The sequence below is a fragment of the Cyprinus carpio genome, chromosome B19 (genome assembly GCF_018340385.1).
Source record: "Cyprinus carpio isolate SPL01 chromosome B19, ASM1834038v1, whole genome shotgun sequence".
NCBI classification, from domain to species: Eukaryota; Metazoa; Chordata; class Actinopteri; order Cypriniformes; family Cyprinidae; genus Cyprinus; species Cyprinus carpio.
Genome location: NC_056615.1, coordinates 12,855,269 through 12,873,833, shown reverse-complemented (window position 1 = coordinate 12,873,833; position 18,565 = coordinate 12,855,269). Strand labels below are relative to the sequence as shown.

The 18,565-nt window shown below is 36.4% G+C and overlaps 1 protein-coding gene across 1 annotated transcript in view; it reads right to left on the bottom strand.

Annotated features, from left to right (window-relative positions):
• Positions 1-632: 632 nt before the first annotated feature.
• nxph1 (neurexophilin 1) overlaps positions 633-18,565 on the bottom strand; it is a 29,038-nt gene continuing 11,105 nt past the window's right edge. The window contains 2 exon segments of the mRNA XM_019075252.2: positions 633-2,258; positions 2,261-2,543. Coding sequence (XP_018930797.2) covers positions 1,780-2,258; positions 2,261-2,543 — 762 coding nt within the window. The 3' untranslated portion in view covers positions 633-1,779.

Below are 18,565 nucleotides of genomic sequence, written 5' to 3'. Positions count from 1 at the left end.
TTATTATTATTATATGCTTAATTTTCTTTAAGATAGATAGATAGATAGATAGATAGATAGATAGATAGAGACCTCATCTTTAATGTTGATTTGTAATAGTATTTTTGATTGATTAGTTAGGGAAGATTTTAAGGCAAACTTCAGACAGCTCCAAAATTAGTCTTTCTGCAAAACCCCTGTGGACAGGCGATTTTGATTAATGATTAGCTTGCTATTTAGTTAAATTATAAAGTTGATAGTTCCTGCCGGAGGCCCTAATCACTTTACAGCAGACAGCTGATCTTAACTGCTGCACAGGAGTGTTCTGTGGCATTGAAACAGACTCTATCGGTCTGCTGGTCTCACCCGATCCCATTTCCTACAGCTGAGACATCTGCAAAAGAAAGATCTCCCTGCTCCTGCTGGGAAATGGGGAGCGGTTTTGTTTCAAGATAGTAAAAGAGATAGATTAACATTTCTGTATAGTTTTAAATGGGCTTAAATATTTCACAGTTGTAATTTAGATTTCAATGCCATTCTCTATCCCTTCTCTGACGCTTACAAACTGCAAATTAACAAGATAAGCGTGTAGAAAAAAAAAAGATTTTCATATCACATTCTGAGTCAGACACAATAACAAAGACTCCACGTGATAAAACTTTCAGTATTTTATTCTTTTGTACATCTCCATCCCCTTGTTCCCCCTGAAAGTAAACATGTACTTCTAATATATATTTTTGACAGTTTTACAGCCCCTGTACAAGAGCATGGATTTCATGGAGTTCACATCTACATCAGCAACATCAGTTTCTTTGTCCAAAGAACCCGAGAACAAGCATATATGGGATTGGGAGCTGAGAGAGAGGGTTAACAGACAATGAGTGAAGGCATATACAGAAGCAGCTCCATCAGGATCAACTATGTACAATACAAACCATTCATACAAATTAGGCTCTAGATATAGAATTCATTACATTACAGTGTATTATAAGTGACAATGAGCAAGCCCTCCAACCATTCCTGGATCTCATTAAACTACAGGATACAGCTCAGGCCGATCAATCCGCAATTATTACAGTACAGCTTCATTGTAATAGGTAGAAAACATGCCTGTAGTTAAGGCCTGCTCATAGCCAGCAGAACAAAGCCATTTTCCTCATCCTTGGGCCTTTGGGCTGGGAGGAATAACTCAAGAACTTGTGGGGGCTCCAGTGCTGTTCAAAAGTTTGTAGGTGGAGGGAACATTGAGATTCTGATCGCGATTAATTCTCCTGCAATACCTCTTCTGAGGCAAACTACCATCTAAACGAAAAGGTCCTACTGTATCTACACCATCATGACCTCTTGGCAGTTCTAATACACATGTACATACTTGTACAAATAAACTAATTAAACGAATATTCTGAAAATCAAACACTTGCACAATTCTAACTTAAAACGGAACATTACAAGACAAAACTGTGAGTTTACATGGTCATTCAAGAAACACTTCAGTGGTAAAATAATATTTTAAGAACATTAAAATATATAAACAATAAATTAACAATAATGTGTGCTTTAACTTAAAGGATACCAAGTGAGCAAAAAAAAAATCACTATGTTATGCCCTCAAATTAAAGTTTTCATGTGGTACTTGTGCAAATAGCCAAATACTCCTCTATTTTCAAGTCATTTTAATAGATCTGGGCCATGAGCGCATGGTATGGGCGATACGGGGAACATGTATTTGTTGTGGATGGGGAGAGAGCTCCATCCTTTGCCTCTTGTTGTCCTTCATGTGGGTGACGTCAGAGGCTACCTTCAGCCGGAAGGGAAGTAAGGAGTATCGCTGTGGTAGTTATAATCTGGGCAGACTTTCTGCACTAGCTTGTAGTCGGTGCTGTAGAAGGAGATGTAAATGCAAATGACTTTGAAGGGCTTCGAGCAGAGCCAGGATACGTGGCTTTGTGTCTGCTCTTGGTAGCATGTCTTGGATGGGTCGAAGTTGCAGAGCGTGTTCTTGGAGCCCCTCTCAACTTTCTCGTACTCTATGCGGCAGTTGAAGGACTTGGAATCCTTGGAGTCAATGACCGACTGCTGGGCCGTCAAGTCAAACTCAACGATTTTGCTGGGTGGGACCAGGCTGACGGACACATTGCCCTGGCCCGTGGAGTTATGGCGGAAGAAGACGCTGAAGGTGCCGTTGCCATGATCGACGATTTTTCCGGTGATCAGGAGGTTGAGCTTGACCGTTTTGATGTTGGAGTGGAAATCTCCCCATCCAAACATTTTCTTGAACTTCCTGTCTTGACCATTGGCCGCCGTTTGGCTCGAGGCCTGGAGTCCTGCAGGTCCGTGGTATTCCTCAGCCAGTCCCACAGGTCCTGCTCTGAGTAAGGCTCCGGAGTGTCATAGTGCAGGTCCAGGGCTGTTGCGTTTTCCTTTCCATGGAGAGTCTGTGATAGAAGTCGACTGATGGACAAGTCCTTACTGCTTTCTGTCCATATATGCTTTAGTGTCGACTTGGGGCTCCCTGATTTGAGCAGCTCCGACTTTCCCGGGATAGAACCGTGGGCACTTGAAACCTAAGAAAGCAAGATGGAGAGGACGTTATTGAGCTGTCTTAACCTTAAAGAGCTACATAAGACACAAAATGCAAAGCAAGTGAGCATTTCACCCAGTGCTGCTTGACAGGAAAAATGAATTAAGTGGATATTACTCTTGATTCGGGAGATATTGACCCCTCACCCCCACACAATCATGTAGTCTCCTACTCAACAGACAGATCAAATGGATTAGGATGAGGGGGAAAAAAAGATAATCGATCGAGCCTGCAAGCTTCAATTTGCAAGGTGTTAGCTGACAGGAGCTGTCCGGGAAATGGAACGGAGCGTGGCGAATGAGAAAAAGAATACAACGATCAAACTTGCCACATCGTGCGGTTGGGGAGGGGATCTCCGCTGGCCCTCCCTGATAATACCGGTGACTATTCTTTGAGTAAAGAGCAGACTATTAACCAGCCAGTGCTCCTTGAATTGATGATTGATGAACCACTGGGTTCTCTCCATTTAGTTCAGATGAGTGGAATTAGGTCCATACAGGGCCTGGCGGAACGCCGTGACATTGATTGCCTGATTTCTACTGTAAGACCTGACAGCAGATCCGTCTTGCGGTGGTTTTTGCATCTCGAGGGCTACCCCTGGGATCGATAGTTAGAAAATAAGGTCTCTCTACCAATCTGCCCGAACCTTCGGACAGAATTGCCTCACAGCATGTGCAAGAGCGAGGGCGATGCAGGTCCATTTTAAACACAGTGCTGGGTGGGAGCAGGGCCACGTGGCTCACTTAAGGATTTCATGTTGCGAACCTGAAAGGTAATCGATATCTGACTTGAAGAGTGGTTCAAAATGCAAATTAAGAGAAGTTTAACTTAAAAACTTAGAAATTGCATGATAGTGGTCTGGTCACGTTCAGAACTCACATTAAATAAATAAATTTAAAAAAATGCATGAAAACAATTTTAGATGTCTCTTTACGTTAATAATTTAAAATATATGAATAAAATTAATGAATTAAGATGGTTAAATTATGTTTCAAATGGAATTGAGGTTTTTTTGTATTACTCTTGTGTGGGGTTTGAGGTATTGCCCTGTACTAAAAGAGAGTAATATGTTTTGTGCTCTGGGAGCATGATTAAAGACAGAGTTATTATTTATTAATGGCTAATTGCTAAAGGGGCAATACAAACATTCCAAGGCTGATCAAGTTTCAAGGAGCTATTTGTGTGAAGTTCAGTGCAGCCTGACCGACTGGGAGGGCACTTGCATTGATAAATGGATCTTTAGAGTGCTTGTTTTAGCAAAATGTTGAGGGAAAAACATGGTTTCATGTTTATGTATTTATCATCCAATGGAATATAGTGCAATACAATAAAACAACTGCAAGATGTTTTAACAAGTGTCCTAGGTGATGTAATATACAGTCAGGATATAGTCAGCTAGTCACTATCTTTTTAATATTAATAACTAAATAATTCTGCTACTCCTAATTTTACTAATTTAATATATAATAATATAATAATTAATATTTAAATTTGGGTAATTTTCAGTTATTTTTTTTTGTTAATATGTTTTGTTCTTTTTAATTTTATATTTAATGGGTTTTCAGTTATTTTATTTTGTAATCTGTTTTACAAGCTTTATTTTCTTGTTCTTTTATATTTATTATTCTATGCTATAGAAATAAAGCTTTATATATGAAACCAGGATGTCTTGTATCACCCTGAAAATGTATTTTAATAATGACAGGCTAACCTGCTTATTTGAAAACTAATTACCAAATAAATGGACATGGAATGACATTGAAGTCGAAATTAATTTACTGCAAAGAGAATCTCAAGCATGCAGTTTAAAGGTCATTATACCTAATAATATCTGATGGCAGAATACTGCAACTGATCAATCAGAATAAATCATTTCAGATATTCATTCTAACTGAGTCATTAAAGAGTCGCACAATTGTTAGAATTTTAGCTCTTACATTTATAAACAGCCAGTTAAAAGGTAAAGTTAAATCCTGAGGCTTTCACTGAAAAACAGACCTGGATTAGGTGTCTAACATTTTGCCTCTGGCTATTCTTTTTCTGTTCACCTTTGGCGACCTTAAAAAGCTCACACGTGGAGAGCACAAAAACAGCAAAACTCTGGCCAGGAGTTAGTTCTCCTGGGCATAAAGCCTGCACACATAGTCTGAACGCAAGCCTTGGTTTGTCCAGTCTGTCTTGCCATGACTGGCTTGGATCCAGCCTGACTGCTGGAGCTTTACGGAGCCAGCTGCAGTGCTCACCTGAGGCAACAGTGCATCTGGTGAACACATTCGGGGGGGAGTCACGGCCAAGCCCTTCCCACCTCACCCACTGACAGCCGGCCAGCCAGGCACAAACAGCTGGGCTCCCCCAGGCACTGCACTGCATCAGGTCAGCAAGAGCAGCATGTGTACACCAATCCGTGTGCCTGGTGTGAGTCTTAATGAGTCTGCCTGCTTAAAGAAGTTCAAGGCTGACAGATCTGTGAGTCTTAATGAGTCTGCCTGCTTTAAGAACTTCAAGGTTGACAGATCCACATCAAATATTAATATATATAATATATATGTTATATATATATATATACATATTAAACAGGCTTCATCACAAATGCAATAATTCTTCCAACAATACAGGATTCAGGACATGCTGTTCATCAACACTGTAAGTTGGAGGATTGATGATTTTTTGTTTATAAAAGTTGGGGGTGTGGAATATGACTTTTTTTGATTGGATGAATTTAAAGATCTAACATTTCCATCATATCATATCATCATATCATATCATATCATATAATCATAATAATATATAATTATAAAAAATATGAGAAAGACAATACATAATGTTTACACTGAATAGTTATCAAAGAAATGTGAGTGCAAATTAAATCCAGTAACTTGCCAAATAATGTTTTATTAGAATTATGTATTGTAATTTTGAGAACGGTGTGATACAGATTGTTGTGGAAAATTATAAAATGAAATTTGGAGACACTGCAACATGGAGAAGTAAAAATGAAGTGAGCAGTTTAACACCACTGACCGTACTTAACCTTGAAATACACGTTCCATGACTGCAATGCAGTACCAACCAATGGCAAGAATCAGACCCTCCTTGCCTAACATAAGGCAGAGCTACATTTGGTTCTAATTAATGATAGCAGATTAAATGGAATAATTACGCAGGCTAATTCTGAGAATGCAATTATGTTATTGCCGCACATTTGTGTTTCTATTTGAATGTTAATTTGCACTAATTAAGGTATTTATATGCATCAATAAGTCAACTACAGTGTTAGCTAGAATATTATTGACACATTGATTACATCGCCAGGGCTGTTTACTTAGTAAGTGAAACATTACAATGTGCTTGTTCCCTGCATTTCTGCAGGTGTCCATATCTTTAAAACTGGCCCATTAAAAGAGAACATTTAAAACAGCTTTTAAAATCATAATCAGCCCAGACTTCAGGGGGTGTCCTTTAAAGAGAGAGAGAAAAAAGAATGTGTGTTATGATCAAAAAAGTATCATAAATTGAAAGTGTGTGTGTGTGTAAATATATATATATATACAAATATATATATATAAAATATATATATATATATATATATATATATATATATATATATATATGGAATTCTGTATTATATTATATTAGATTAGATTAGATTAGATTAGATTAGATTAGATTAATTGTTCCCATAATTTATTACATAACACCTTATGGAGGGTGAGTACTCTTTCTGTGAAGTAACTTCCTTTCAGAGTTGTATTGTCTCTTTGACAGAGCTGGCGTACAAAACAGCAAGTCAACCGATAATGACCATTGTTATAATAGCTTTTGTAAAACAACAGTAGTAAGAGCAGAGGGAGTCGATAAAACCCAGAATAGAGAAATAACCACCTCAACTCTGACCCTGAGAGCACATTTCACCATTTACCTTTACACTACAGAAATACTCTAAACGTGAAGTGAGGGGAGAATAAAAAGTCTGCCTGAGATAAACGTCCCAGAGAAAACACGGTCCTTATCAATAGAAACATGAAGTCAAGGCCAAAACCTCTACCATGCAAAACATTATGCCAATGTGCCTCACTTTAACAACCTCCCAAACAACATTTACAGCCTGGGAGATGAGATAAAACAGTGCATATCTTCTTCCTCCTCAGCAATTCACTGCCATCCACAACCTAGATGCTTAAACAAGGCACCTCATGCTGTGGCTGTCCTGAGAGAAATGAAAAGGAAAGGCAAAAATGAAGATGGATTTCAACTAAATCCACTTCTGCTAACAAAGCACTTGCGGGCTTTGCTAGCGCCCCTTTCCTCATTGCCTGCTGCGTGCGTTTGGTTTGTAGGAGTGTGAGGCATTGCACTGGCCCATTAGCGGCATAACTAAGCACTGTGCTTTAGGATGGGCCGCTGGGGTAGAGGCATGCTTGCTGCAAGAGTTGGACAGCTGCTAAGCAGCCATGGAATATCAGGCTGTGACCATGCACTAGAACTGCCTAATGGTGTCATAAGAAGACCATTAGACGCACCATTAAAGCAGGCTGTCATGCTCGTTGTGTATAGCAGCCTGTTTGTGTTTGTAACAATGCCCATGGATTCCCCTGATACAGTCAAGTAGGTACTGCAAAAGAAGTGTGACACACATACCATACAGAAACTGTTCCGCATGTCCAATATGAGATGCATTTTCTGCATTTACGAATGTAATTATAAAAGAACCAAATGAGAATATTAAAATGCATGTCTGTTTCAGCATGACAAGAACTCATTTGAACACAATGGCCTTGTTTACAAGGCAGCAGAATACGATCATCAGTGCTTGTTAATAGGGTCCGTTTACACAAAACGTGTTCTTGCATTTACAATACAAGACACTGCACTGGGGAGTGGAAAACACCATTTTTAACAGCATTTAAACGTTCAACTAGCGTGGATTTACATTGGTAACCTATTAAAGTGCAGTGTAAATTGTGAACTGGCCCCACTGGAGCCTATTTACTCAGAAGTCCAACTTTGAAAACATGGCGCTATAAAAATGTCGAAAAAGGAAGATGCAGCACAACGGTCAACAGCATTTGGCTAGCATAGATGTACATTAGTAAACGATTAAAATGCAACTTAAAGTAGAAAGTAAAACGAGTTCTGTGTTAACCAGCCCCACTGGGGCCCACACATAACAGCCAAACACATTAGTCTAGTATGTGTTTACATGGAAAAACAATGGAAAAGTTGTGCAGTTGAATGCAAAAATGTGTTCAGTATGAACCTGTTTTAGTTTTCAGGATTCAAATATTAGTTTTAGGTAAACATGCTGTGTGAATAAAACCTGTTTTAGATCCAGTCACGTAACTCATATGCTACACACAATACTCAGTTAAAAATAATTTAAAAACATTCAAAGCTGCTGTCCATTGATTCAAATTTGACAGATGAACTTGATTTTCATAGGGTTGTGTCTTATCAATGGTGATAAAACTTTTCTTTGTTATGAACATTGCCATATTTTGGACACTACAGGTGAAATTCACATTTATGTAGTCTGAGAACAAAAAGGGCACTTGTTCATACAGTTGCAACTAAAACAGCCTACTGTATATAGACTATTGTAAAACATTTGAGACTCACACCCATTAAATATGGTTCTCAATCCCAAACACTGACTGGGTGAATGCATTCATTTAACAGCACAATACACTGCTGCAAATACAGTAACATACAAGCTCTAACAAGGCTGTTTGGAAATTGAAAGGACATATTATGGTAAGATTACAGTGAACTAGACAGACTCTTATTTTAACAATGCAAAGCTCATAAGTCCACCAGATCAGGTATGATCTGATTACACATGCAAGAACTGGTCATTGAGAATCTTTGTAGCATGCTGTTTTTAAAGGGGTCGTAACAGATTTATATATATATATATATATATATATATATATATATATATATATTATATATATATATATATATATATTTATATATATATATATATTTAAAGATAACACTATAATACCTTTTTTTATAATTTAAAGAAAAAAACAGTCTGGTGTATAGTTGACATTTGAGGCTTAATACTACTGAAAAGCACAAAATATTTCAGTTAGAGTGTTTTTTCTTGTTTATTTTCGTATATAAATATGGCATGCAGTTGCATTAAACAATGGTAGAAACATCATTCAATGTAAATTGTGATAATTGTAATTAATAATTGCAATTACAATTTCAAGGGAATAATCGACAATTATGATTTTTGTCATAATCGTGCAGCTGTACCTACAATGTTAATAAAGTTTTTTTTTTTTTTTTTTTTTTTTTTTTTTTGAGAAAACTGCATAGGAAACTACATAAATGGCCACCCGCTACTGCACATAAGGGATTTGAAAACATTATCCATATAAAACTATAATTCACAGATGAAGCATGTATAGTGCTTTCAGATCCAATATCGTTAGCTGTTCCATCTTTCAGCCAAAGTTTCTTTAAAAACTCTCCATCACACTGTGCCTTATTTACAAAACAATCTGCAGTTAAATGTATGAACAAACAATTAGTTCTCTGAAGTGATCTGGGATGCCATTAAAAAGAAACCATCGACTTATTTCTGGTGCAGAGGTCCTTTTTAAGTCTGTACAGAGATGCAAACAAGCTGTTTAAACTGGACGCGTCAAAGCTAGTTATGCAAAGTGGTTTTGTTTTGTTTTTCTTCCATGGACTTGTATACTGTTGTCTGTATAGGTATCCACTGTAAGCTCTAAGTGCATGTGGACTATGTAGGCAACTGTATGCATCAGGGACTATGGTGTGATTATTTATAATTATTCGTTCATGCCTTGCTCTCTGGAGGCAAAATGTCTTATGCAATTGTATTTGTCTGTGTGACATCCCACAATCAGGGTCATAACAACCAGGGGGAAAAAGGGGAACAGAGTGTATAGGGCCCAGAGGCTGAGAGGGGCCAACAATGATGTCCACTGGGGGGCCCGACTGAGATTGTCAGCAAACACACCCTCCCCTCCTTTGAGGGGCCCCATAGAAAATTGTTTGCAATGGGCCCAGAATCCACTGACCACAATATCAAAATGAGCTGTTTTTGGAGATTGGTTACATTCTTTATTTATAATGAGAAGGACATTTTAAGTTGGATTTTTTAGTGGTACAAAGACTTCTAATATGTCAATAGATCAAAGCAAATGTGATTTATCATGTTATGACCCCTTAAAAGGACTCTTTAAAGTGTTTTATTGAATTAAATTTGTCTTATGTGTGATTAGTTCATATCAAAAGTTATTTCAGACACTAAGCAGAATTGAGCACCCATGAACCACACTCTGCAAAATGCTGCAAAACAGAACCCCAAAATGTAACAGTGAAAGTCTAACATCTTCTCAATACTATTCCCAAGGAGGAACCCACAGTTCTTTTCCTGAGCAATGCAGATTTTGTTGAGCCAACTCCGCTGCTGAGCGCTGATATTTACTGTGGAATTCTTGAGACTAATGTGGCCTGAGGCTCCATAAATCAAAGCAGGCTTTCCTTTGTCAGCATCGCAGATGGCCCCGCCGCCCAATCACCCCAATTAAGAGCCGAGAAAGCGAGAGAGAAGAACACAGACGCAGCAAGATGCAGAGAGGAAAAGTGAGCGTGTGAGAAGAGAGTGAGAGGAAGAGAGGGCACCTGTCCTGCTGTCATATTCGGGGGGCCTCCTCTGATCAGTGATTCGGGGCCTTCCTCTTAGCCACTTCAGCGCAGAATTAATGATGGCAAACAAAAGCCAGTGCGTTGCTCCTCACAGCTATTTGTGGGAGACTTCTCTCTCTACTCTTTTCCCTCTGAACTAATCCTCAATGTCACACTTAATGAGATTTTAGGCTGGAATAATAAACTGAAGCTGTGCTGCTCTTCTCCAAATGATTTCTTTTACTCCTATTCTTTATTTATTTTTCCTTTTTTTGCATACCTGGATCTATACCATGCCATTAGACACCTGTGCTAGCTACATCTGCTGCAGAAAGACAGATTGGAAGGGGTTGCATACATGCCATATATTTTTCAGTATTTTATAGTTTGGAAACGTCACAAATCTGTTAAAAAAATTAATACGGTGATCAAAAACAAAAACAAAAAAAAAACAATACGTTTCAATTTAGTTTCACTGTTTGGATGTATGCTGTATATTCTGTATGTTTCTCTGTGTGTGTGTGTTACTAGTATAAACACAAAAATATAGCATTCAATTAAAAACGCTTATATGGGGATAAAAGCAATTGAATATCAATTTAGTTTCAATATCTTGATTAACTGCAGGCTGTATGTTTATGTGTGTGTGTGTTATGCGGTTTTTTTGTTTTTGTGTGTGTTTGTTTTAAATTTAGGAATTCATTTAATATGAATATTAATTAATTTAAAGTGGAAATCAGATGCCCATTTTCCACAAGTTGGTATGATTCTTTAGGGTCTTCATGAAATTTCTGCAACATACTTTGGTAAAAAATTACCCAATGGTCATGTAAAACAACCCATTTTACCTTGTCAAATACAGCTGTGTTCACAGGGACCCGTTTCGGTGAACATCTCTTTAAATGATAATGAGCTGCTGCTCACCCCACCCCTCTCTTCTGTTTTTTTTTTTGTTTATTCAGTGGCACGTTACCATCAAAAACAGAACTTATCCACAGCGTCTTCAGTGGCTCTGATGTCGGGAGAAAATTAAGACGCCTGTTCCACACCACATGCTTCGTGTCAGCTTCACTTCATCGTTAGTCTCAGCCTCAGACGTCACGCCCACCGACCGTTGGCTAAATGTCTGATGCATATGGGACACAAAAGTGGAAACACTTCAGGAGTGTCGAAGTCGTCATCGGATTGGTTGAATTCTACAGGATTTCCGGGAGATGTGTGTGTCGTGTTCTTTAACGCTCCACATGGAAACATAGATACCGTGATGCCAAACCCCCTCACGAAAGAAGAACGCCGTCCTGTTTACAACTGTGACGACGAGCGCTTACCAGGATCAACTAAATGCTGGAGTTTCAAAAGTGTGTGAAATATTTAAAGTTCACAGCATAGAATCTTTAAAATACATCTGAGAGTTTTACACACCGGTCTGTTATTGTGGTGACATTTCCACGCCTCGAAACATGACGATGAACGAAACGAACTGTGATTGGTTGTTTGACATGTCGGTCAAATGCCCTCATGGGCAGGCCTTGGCCAGTGAAAGCTGCCATGAATTCCAGACCTTCAGTCTGAAGGTCTGGCTACGCGAGACTACTTCATCGTCACTGCAGCTGCAGACTCACAAGAGTATTCACATTGGAAGCGTTTGTACAGCAGACAACAATAATTTTTTTTTTAGAAGTTGGTCAGTTCTAAACTTGAAAGTAAGTGTGCAGCGCAGAAAATATTGATTCTGTTCTGAAACCATCGCTTCAGTGCTGCTCACTCACTGCTTCTGGTGTGAATGCACTCATTTATTAAAAAAAAAAAAGTGCTGTGAAAGTGGCCTTATGTTCACTTTTAGATCCTACTACAAAACACCTGCATTGCTTACGAGACATTGCTGTCGCTACAGCTCCTCGAGCGCTGACAAAATGGCAGAGAGTGCACAAAGTTATTATTCTAGAAACAATTTTTTATTTTTATTTTTTAGTTTGTTTGTTAATGCCATCCATCTGTTTTTAGCTGCATTGCTTACGAGACATTGCTGTCGCTACAGCTCCTCGAGCGCTGACAAAAGTCCATTATTTTTTTTATTTGTTAGATTTTATATATTATGTGTAATAATTTATTTATACTTTAAATAAAAGTTTAAAAGTTGTAAATATGTATATATATATTTATATATTATAAAGATTATTGGATGTTTTACAAAAAAATTTATATACAGTGTGTTACTTGTCATTTCATAATTATTTTCAAAATTTCTGTGTATTATTATAAGCTTCACATTAGCTTGGTTTTGTGTAGTGCTAAGTGTATTTACACATGTGTGTTTTTAAATTTTGTGTTAAAGGTGGTTGGTGTCCAGGGAAGCTGCCATTATAATGCACGCTCGTCACTCAAAATCAAATTAAGCCTATAATCCAATAAACTGCCATTTCTGCTGCAAGTGACCCCACAGGACCTCATTTCAAATCCGTGACAAGGTTTAATCAATATGATTTAGTGGTTGAGGACACAAATAATTCAGCCGGGGAGAAACGAAGCGCTGTTCTGACACTGTCTCCACACTGGAAATCTGCATCGGTGTTTTATAGCTGGCCTGTGGTGTGTTACAGTGCCGCATTTTTTTTAGGTTGCATTTTGTTTGTTAGAGTGCAGAGTTGGTTTGGGGGTGAAAAGACAGGAGTTGCTATCATGAGACCCCCTCAAGGAGCATTTAACTGAAAGTCGGAGATCAATATGCTCATGTCCATCGGAGCGGGCCATTGACAGGGCTACTTACAGGTTACAGTATCTGCCATTGCCACTTTAACCTGCCGATGGGCTCTTTTCTTCCTAATAAAAACAGCCTGGTTTCATCTCACTCTCATCTGTTTGGTGACAGGTAAACCAGAAGCAATCATATCTAGATAATGCTATACTGGCTTCTCTGATAGAAGGCTGATGCTTTATTTGTCCATGTAAACATTATGAATACACAATGCAATCATTGATGTTTGGACTGGATTTGTATAATTGTTCTTTTTTTTATATATTCTGCTCTAACAATATGATTAAAATTGAAATGAAGAGCAAACAACGAGATGTGCATTTGAGCCTGGATTCCCCTGTAACTTCTATTTGTATTATTTCATTCAGGGGAAATATACAAAAAACGCTAAAAAAGAGATATTTTGCAGAACAAAAAATTGTTTTACTTTTGAAGCTGGAGTTCAAACATAAGTTTAATGTGGCTGGTAGGGCAATTAATAACAATTAATGGTATATGACAGTTAATTGCAAAAAATACTGACGGTATTTTCTTGTATCATCTTTAAGGAGTTTAGTTTGCAATAATGATCTTTGGACTGTAGATTACACAATTACTTACCAATGGGGCATGGTGATAAAAAAATAAAAATAAAAAATAGAGATATGAGGAAAAATTATATTTCAATGTTTTTTGCGTATATTTCAATGTTTTTGCAAAACTTTGCATTTTCTCACAAACAAATTGAAATATATTTTTTCCTCTCACCTCATAGAATTTCCATTAAAAGTTTCTTGGGAGAATGCAATACTTTTGCAAGAGAATGCATATGTTTTGTGAGAAAACACAAAGTTTCTCTGGGTTTTAGGGGTAATGTACTAACTAACCAATGAACTAACTAACAAATAAATACAATAATAAGTTTTACATTTTAATATGTAAGGAGAAGAAAGAAACCACATAGTCAAACATGAGACATGAAACTACAGCAAAATGTAGGAAATTGGTGACAGTTGTGATGTGGATTTCCATATTTTCAAGTAATTAGAATGATTATTAAATCTTTATAGCTATATTTATCCTCCCTGGGGTAAACAGCCTTATACTCTGGAATACTCCATTAGGTTTGGGTAATCATGGAACTCTGCAGCCAGATGTTTCCTAATATTCATGTTTTTCATTGCAATGCTGTATTTCAAACCAATAAACTATCTTGCTGAATCATACTATGAACTCAGTTTTTTTTTCATAATTGAATGCCAAAGACAAAAACACTAAGTATAGTGTCATAAAGGTAGTTTATATTTTTAAATGTGGAAATAAAAAAATATATATGTAGAGTTACAATGTTAATACCTGTGGAAATGCCATCTTCATCATCTGTGAAAATGGTTCATCACTAGATCTAAATATCAGTGAGCTTTTACAGGAATTTCTTGTGCATAAAGTGCAAGAAAGACTTTATCCCTCAAAGAACTAACTTTTCTTATTGATTAATGACTCAATATCTCAGCGCACAGTTCAGTGCTTGTATGATACCAGCTAAGAAGACTAAAGCTGTCCTTAAGGCAAAGGATGGACTTACTTCTTATTAGGTCCTTGATACTGATATATTACTCAGTGTATTGGTTAGTTTTTCAGTGCCCTGTGGTTAAAACATGGAAATGAGGGCTGAGACACAGGACAACTTTCCTTTAAATTTTGGTCAATTGTAAATATGCCAGTTACTCGGGTCAAGACAAGTCACCTTTATTTGTATACTGTAGTGCTTTATACAATACAGATTGAGTCAAAGCAGCTTTACAGTGTAAAAAATTTGTTTGGTTTAGTGCTTTTTACATTTATTTTTGTGTTGTAGTGCTTTATATGTATACTGTAGTGCTTTATACAATACAGATTGAGTCAATGATGTTTTTTTGTGTAAAAACATTAGTTTTGTTAGTTTTAGTTTGTTGTTTGTTGATTTCAAGTCAACAATGTTGCCAGAGACTGTGTCCCCAACTAAGCAAGCCAAAGGCGACAGTGGCAAGGAACCAAAACTCCACTGGTGACAGAAATGGAGAAAAATCCTTGGGAGAAACCAGGCTCAGTCGGGGGGCCAGATGAAACCAGCGTGGTGTAATTTAATTCCTGTGGTTTAGTTACACGCAATTGTACAGCAATTTTAAACTGACTACAGTACATGATCAAAACGAGATCTTTCAGGAATATCTCTGTTTTATTTAATTGCTGGCACAACTATCATCGTTTTAATTAATTTTAACATAAAAGTTTACTTGAGTGCCTGCATTTGATTTTTGAAAAGAGAATGAGAGTCAGTGTTCTCCAGAAACATGAATATTTCATTCATCCTATAAAAGAAGGTAGGGACGTAAAGTGAGTTAATGGAAAATTCACAAGGTGCTCGGTTAAAGCGAAGCAAATAATCTACAAAGGCACTCGTGATAAACACTTTAACAATTTCACACAGGAAGAGCCTTCCCAGAAGAAGAAGAAGAAAAAAAAAAAATAAACTCCCTAATGAAATTTAAGCAGTGAATCCTGAGACAGCCGAGCTTATCACTTCCCTTCAATTACCCTCAACCAAATTGCTTTCCATTCAAGGCATGTTGCTCGATTGCACTTTTTTAAACAGAGCACAGTCTAAAGTTCATTTTCAACAGCATGAAAACAGGCTCTGGAGTACCTGACTGCATATGAACCCAGGTTCATAGACACTATGCTACATATTAAAACCTCCTGAAATGCAAGATACATGAGAGTCTGTGGGTTAAACAAACCCCGGCACAAACATACAGTAAGCTGACTCCTGTTTCTCAGAAGCACCTGATATGGTATATGTTTAACATACATTTCAAGCACATTTACATCATGCACTTAAGCTTTTCTGAAAGGCAATTTGAAAGGAATTAACAGCATATTGATGCATTATCGTTTGCTTTTTGTGTAAGTTTTGGGATTGCCTGATTAAAAAAAAAAAAAAAAATACCTGAGACTGAAAATATGCTCTTTAAATTCCAATTTAAAAGTAATGATCAAGAATTAAAATAAAACTGAATTTCAAATGTTAAAATCTCAGAAGCAAAACTGTGAGTCTCCCCATGGCAGAGAAGGTCAGTGGTTTGTTTTTCTGACCCATCTCAGATCATTTAACAAGAGTTCAAGATCAGAAAAGATGCTTTTATAAACTTTGGTTGCCTTAGGACAGAGATTTAACCTTACAGCAATTCCAGGTATTGATTTAATAATTATTTATTAAATTACTTATCTGATGCATAATTTCTTAATTACTTTAAACACCATTAATAAGATGAATTAAAATAATTATAGATATAATAAATAATAATGTTTATATTAAGTAATGTTTTTTTTTTCATAAATATTATATTCAGTGTTGCAAAAGGGCTGAAGGCTTTTGAAATTTTGGAAATGTTCTGCCTATTTGCAACCCTAATTTTATTCTAAAATAATATTATTTAAAAAAAATTTTTTTCTTGAGTTAATGAGTTAATATAATAATATAATATTTTAAAAAGATGGAGAAAAAAATATTAATACTATTTTGTCTCTAATGAAAGAACTTATTTTGTTCAATGAAAATGGTGAGAAATTAGGGATAAAATAACCCTAAAATGTTCATAAAAAATAACTTTAAGTCCAAAATAATAATAATAATAATAATAATAATAATAATAATAATAATAATAACAATAATAATAATAATAATTAAAGTGTAAAAGTTTAAGAAGTTGATCATACTCAGCATTAATAATATAATATATCTCAGATTAAAATATATTTAATTTAATAAAGTGACTGAATCTTGACAGGATGTGCTGCAAAGAGATACTTCCCATGATGCACCATAGAGTGAGGAATCCATAAATGGGCAGATGACTTTCTGGGTTATTTAGAGTTGTGTTTCTCTGATTCATATTCTTTCTCTCACACACAAACAGATGGAGGAGAAGAGAGCGAGAGAGTGTGTGCATGTGTGTGTGTGATTGAGAATGCAGGAGAGAGGGGAAGCAGAAAAGATTAATTCAAAATGACTTGCTTTTGTGTTGGTGCAGGAAAGCAGCAGCATTACAAATGAAAGTGGATTTTGTATGCTAGATTTAACCTTAAATGGTTTCGCCACGCGTCGCTATCATCTCTGACAATTTCACAGGGAGGGTCAACGCCTAGTCTCCTTTTTCCAACAGGAAATTTTATTCTCCATAGACAAATTTTCCTCATGTACATGTCCTTAATATCACTTTGCAGGTGACCCCTATTTCTCACTTACTAGTCTTAGTCTACGATAACAAGAGAAAATGCATCTTGAACCAGAGTAGATTGTGCATTTAAGGGGACAGTTCACCCAAAAGTGAAATTTCTGTCAATATTTCCTGACCCTCACCATTTGAAACCTGAATGACTTTCATTCTTTTGCAGAACATAAATAAATAAATAAATAAATAAGCAAACACTAAAATAAATAAATAACTAATTGAAATGAATGTTAATATATATATATATATATATATATATATATATGAATATATATGTGAAAAACTTTTTTTTTCATTTTTTTGAAATCATCAGTGGGGCCTAATGTAGTTTTTTTTTACAGTCTCTTAATTCCCTGTGTGTGTGTGTGTGTGTGTGTGTTTGCGTGTCTGTGTGTGCGTGTGTGTGTGTGCGCATGTCTGTGTTTGTGTGTGTGTGTGTGTGTCAAGTGTGTGTTATTGACTAATTTCAGAAACCTTTTTTTGTTTTTATGTATTTGTCTGATGATTACTATGTATTACTTGCTGAAACTCACTGTCCCATTGCTCTAATGCACTTACACAGACTAATAACACATCAAAGTAAAGCCCTGAAGATACGCAGACATGTAGAGTGTGATGTTCTCCATTTCCTATACCAGAGGACATCATCGGATTCTCAGTGTGTTTTATGTTTGTCTATGAGTATGTACTTGCATTTATGATCAAGCTCATTTGTGCAGTTTTGCTAATCTAAAATAATGTGGGATAATATATATCTGTGTGTGTGTGTGTGTGTGTGTTTGTAACATCCATGTTATAGCTGAACATGTACAAGTGCATATTTTTTATTTATGTTGGATATTATTTGTGTGTTTTTGTGCCACAAAAACAACGACTGTTTTCAAATATTAAAAAAAAAAAGCAGCATATTAAATGCTTTCTGAAGGATCAGTGTAACACTTTTACTTTTGTTTAGTACACTCACACATGCTGGGATATTTATATAATATATTATATATTTCTATATATGTAAATGGTGAATTCAGGTAGATTGCAATACTTCTTGTCACTGAGATGATATTTATATATGTGTAATTTGTGAATTACTTCACTGCTATATGTGCAATACTTCTTGTCACTGAGATGACTGGGAAACAATGTCCCATTTAACCTGACTTCACTGCTATATGAAGAGGTGAAACACAAGTGTTAAAAATATCTCATCTTCTTTAAAAATGAACTAAAGACAGTCAGGCCAAAAACACAAAATTCACTTTTAGTTTTAAGAGAGCTATGTGAATAGTTTTTTTCACATTTCTGCAGGCAAGCAGGGAGCAGTTGTGCATGGTA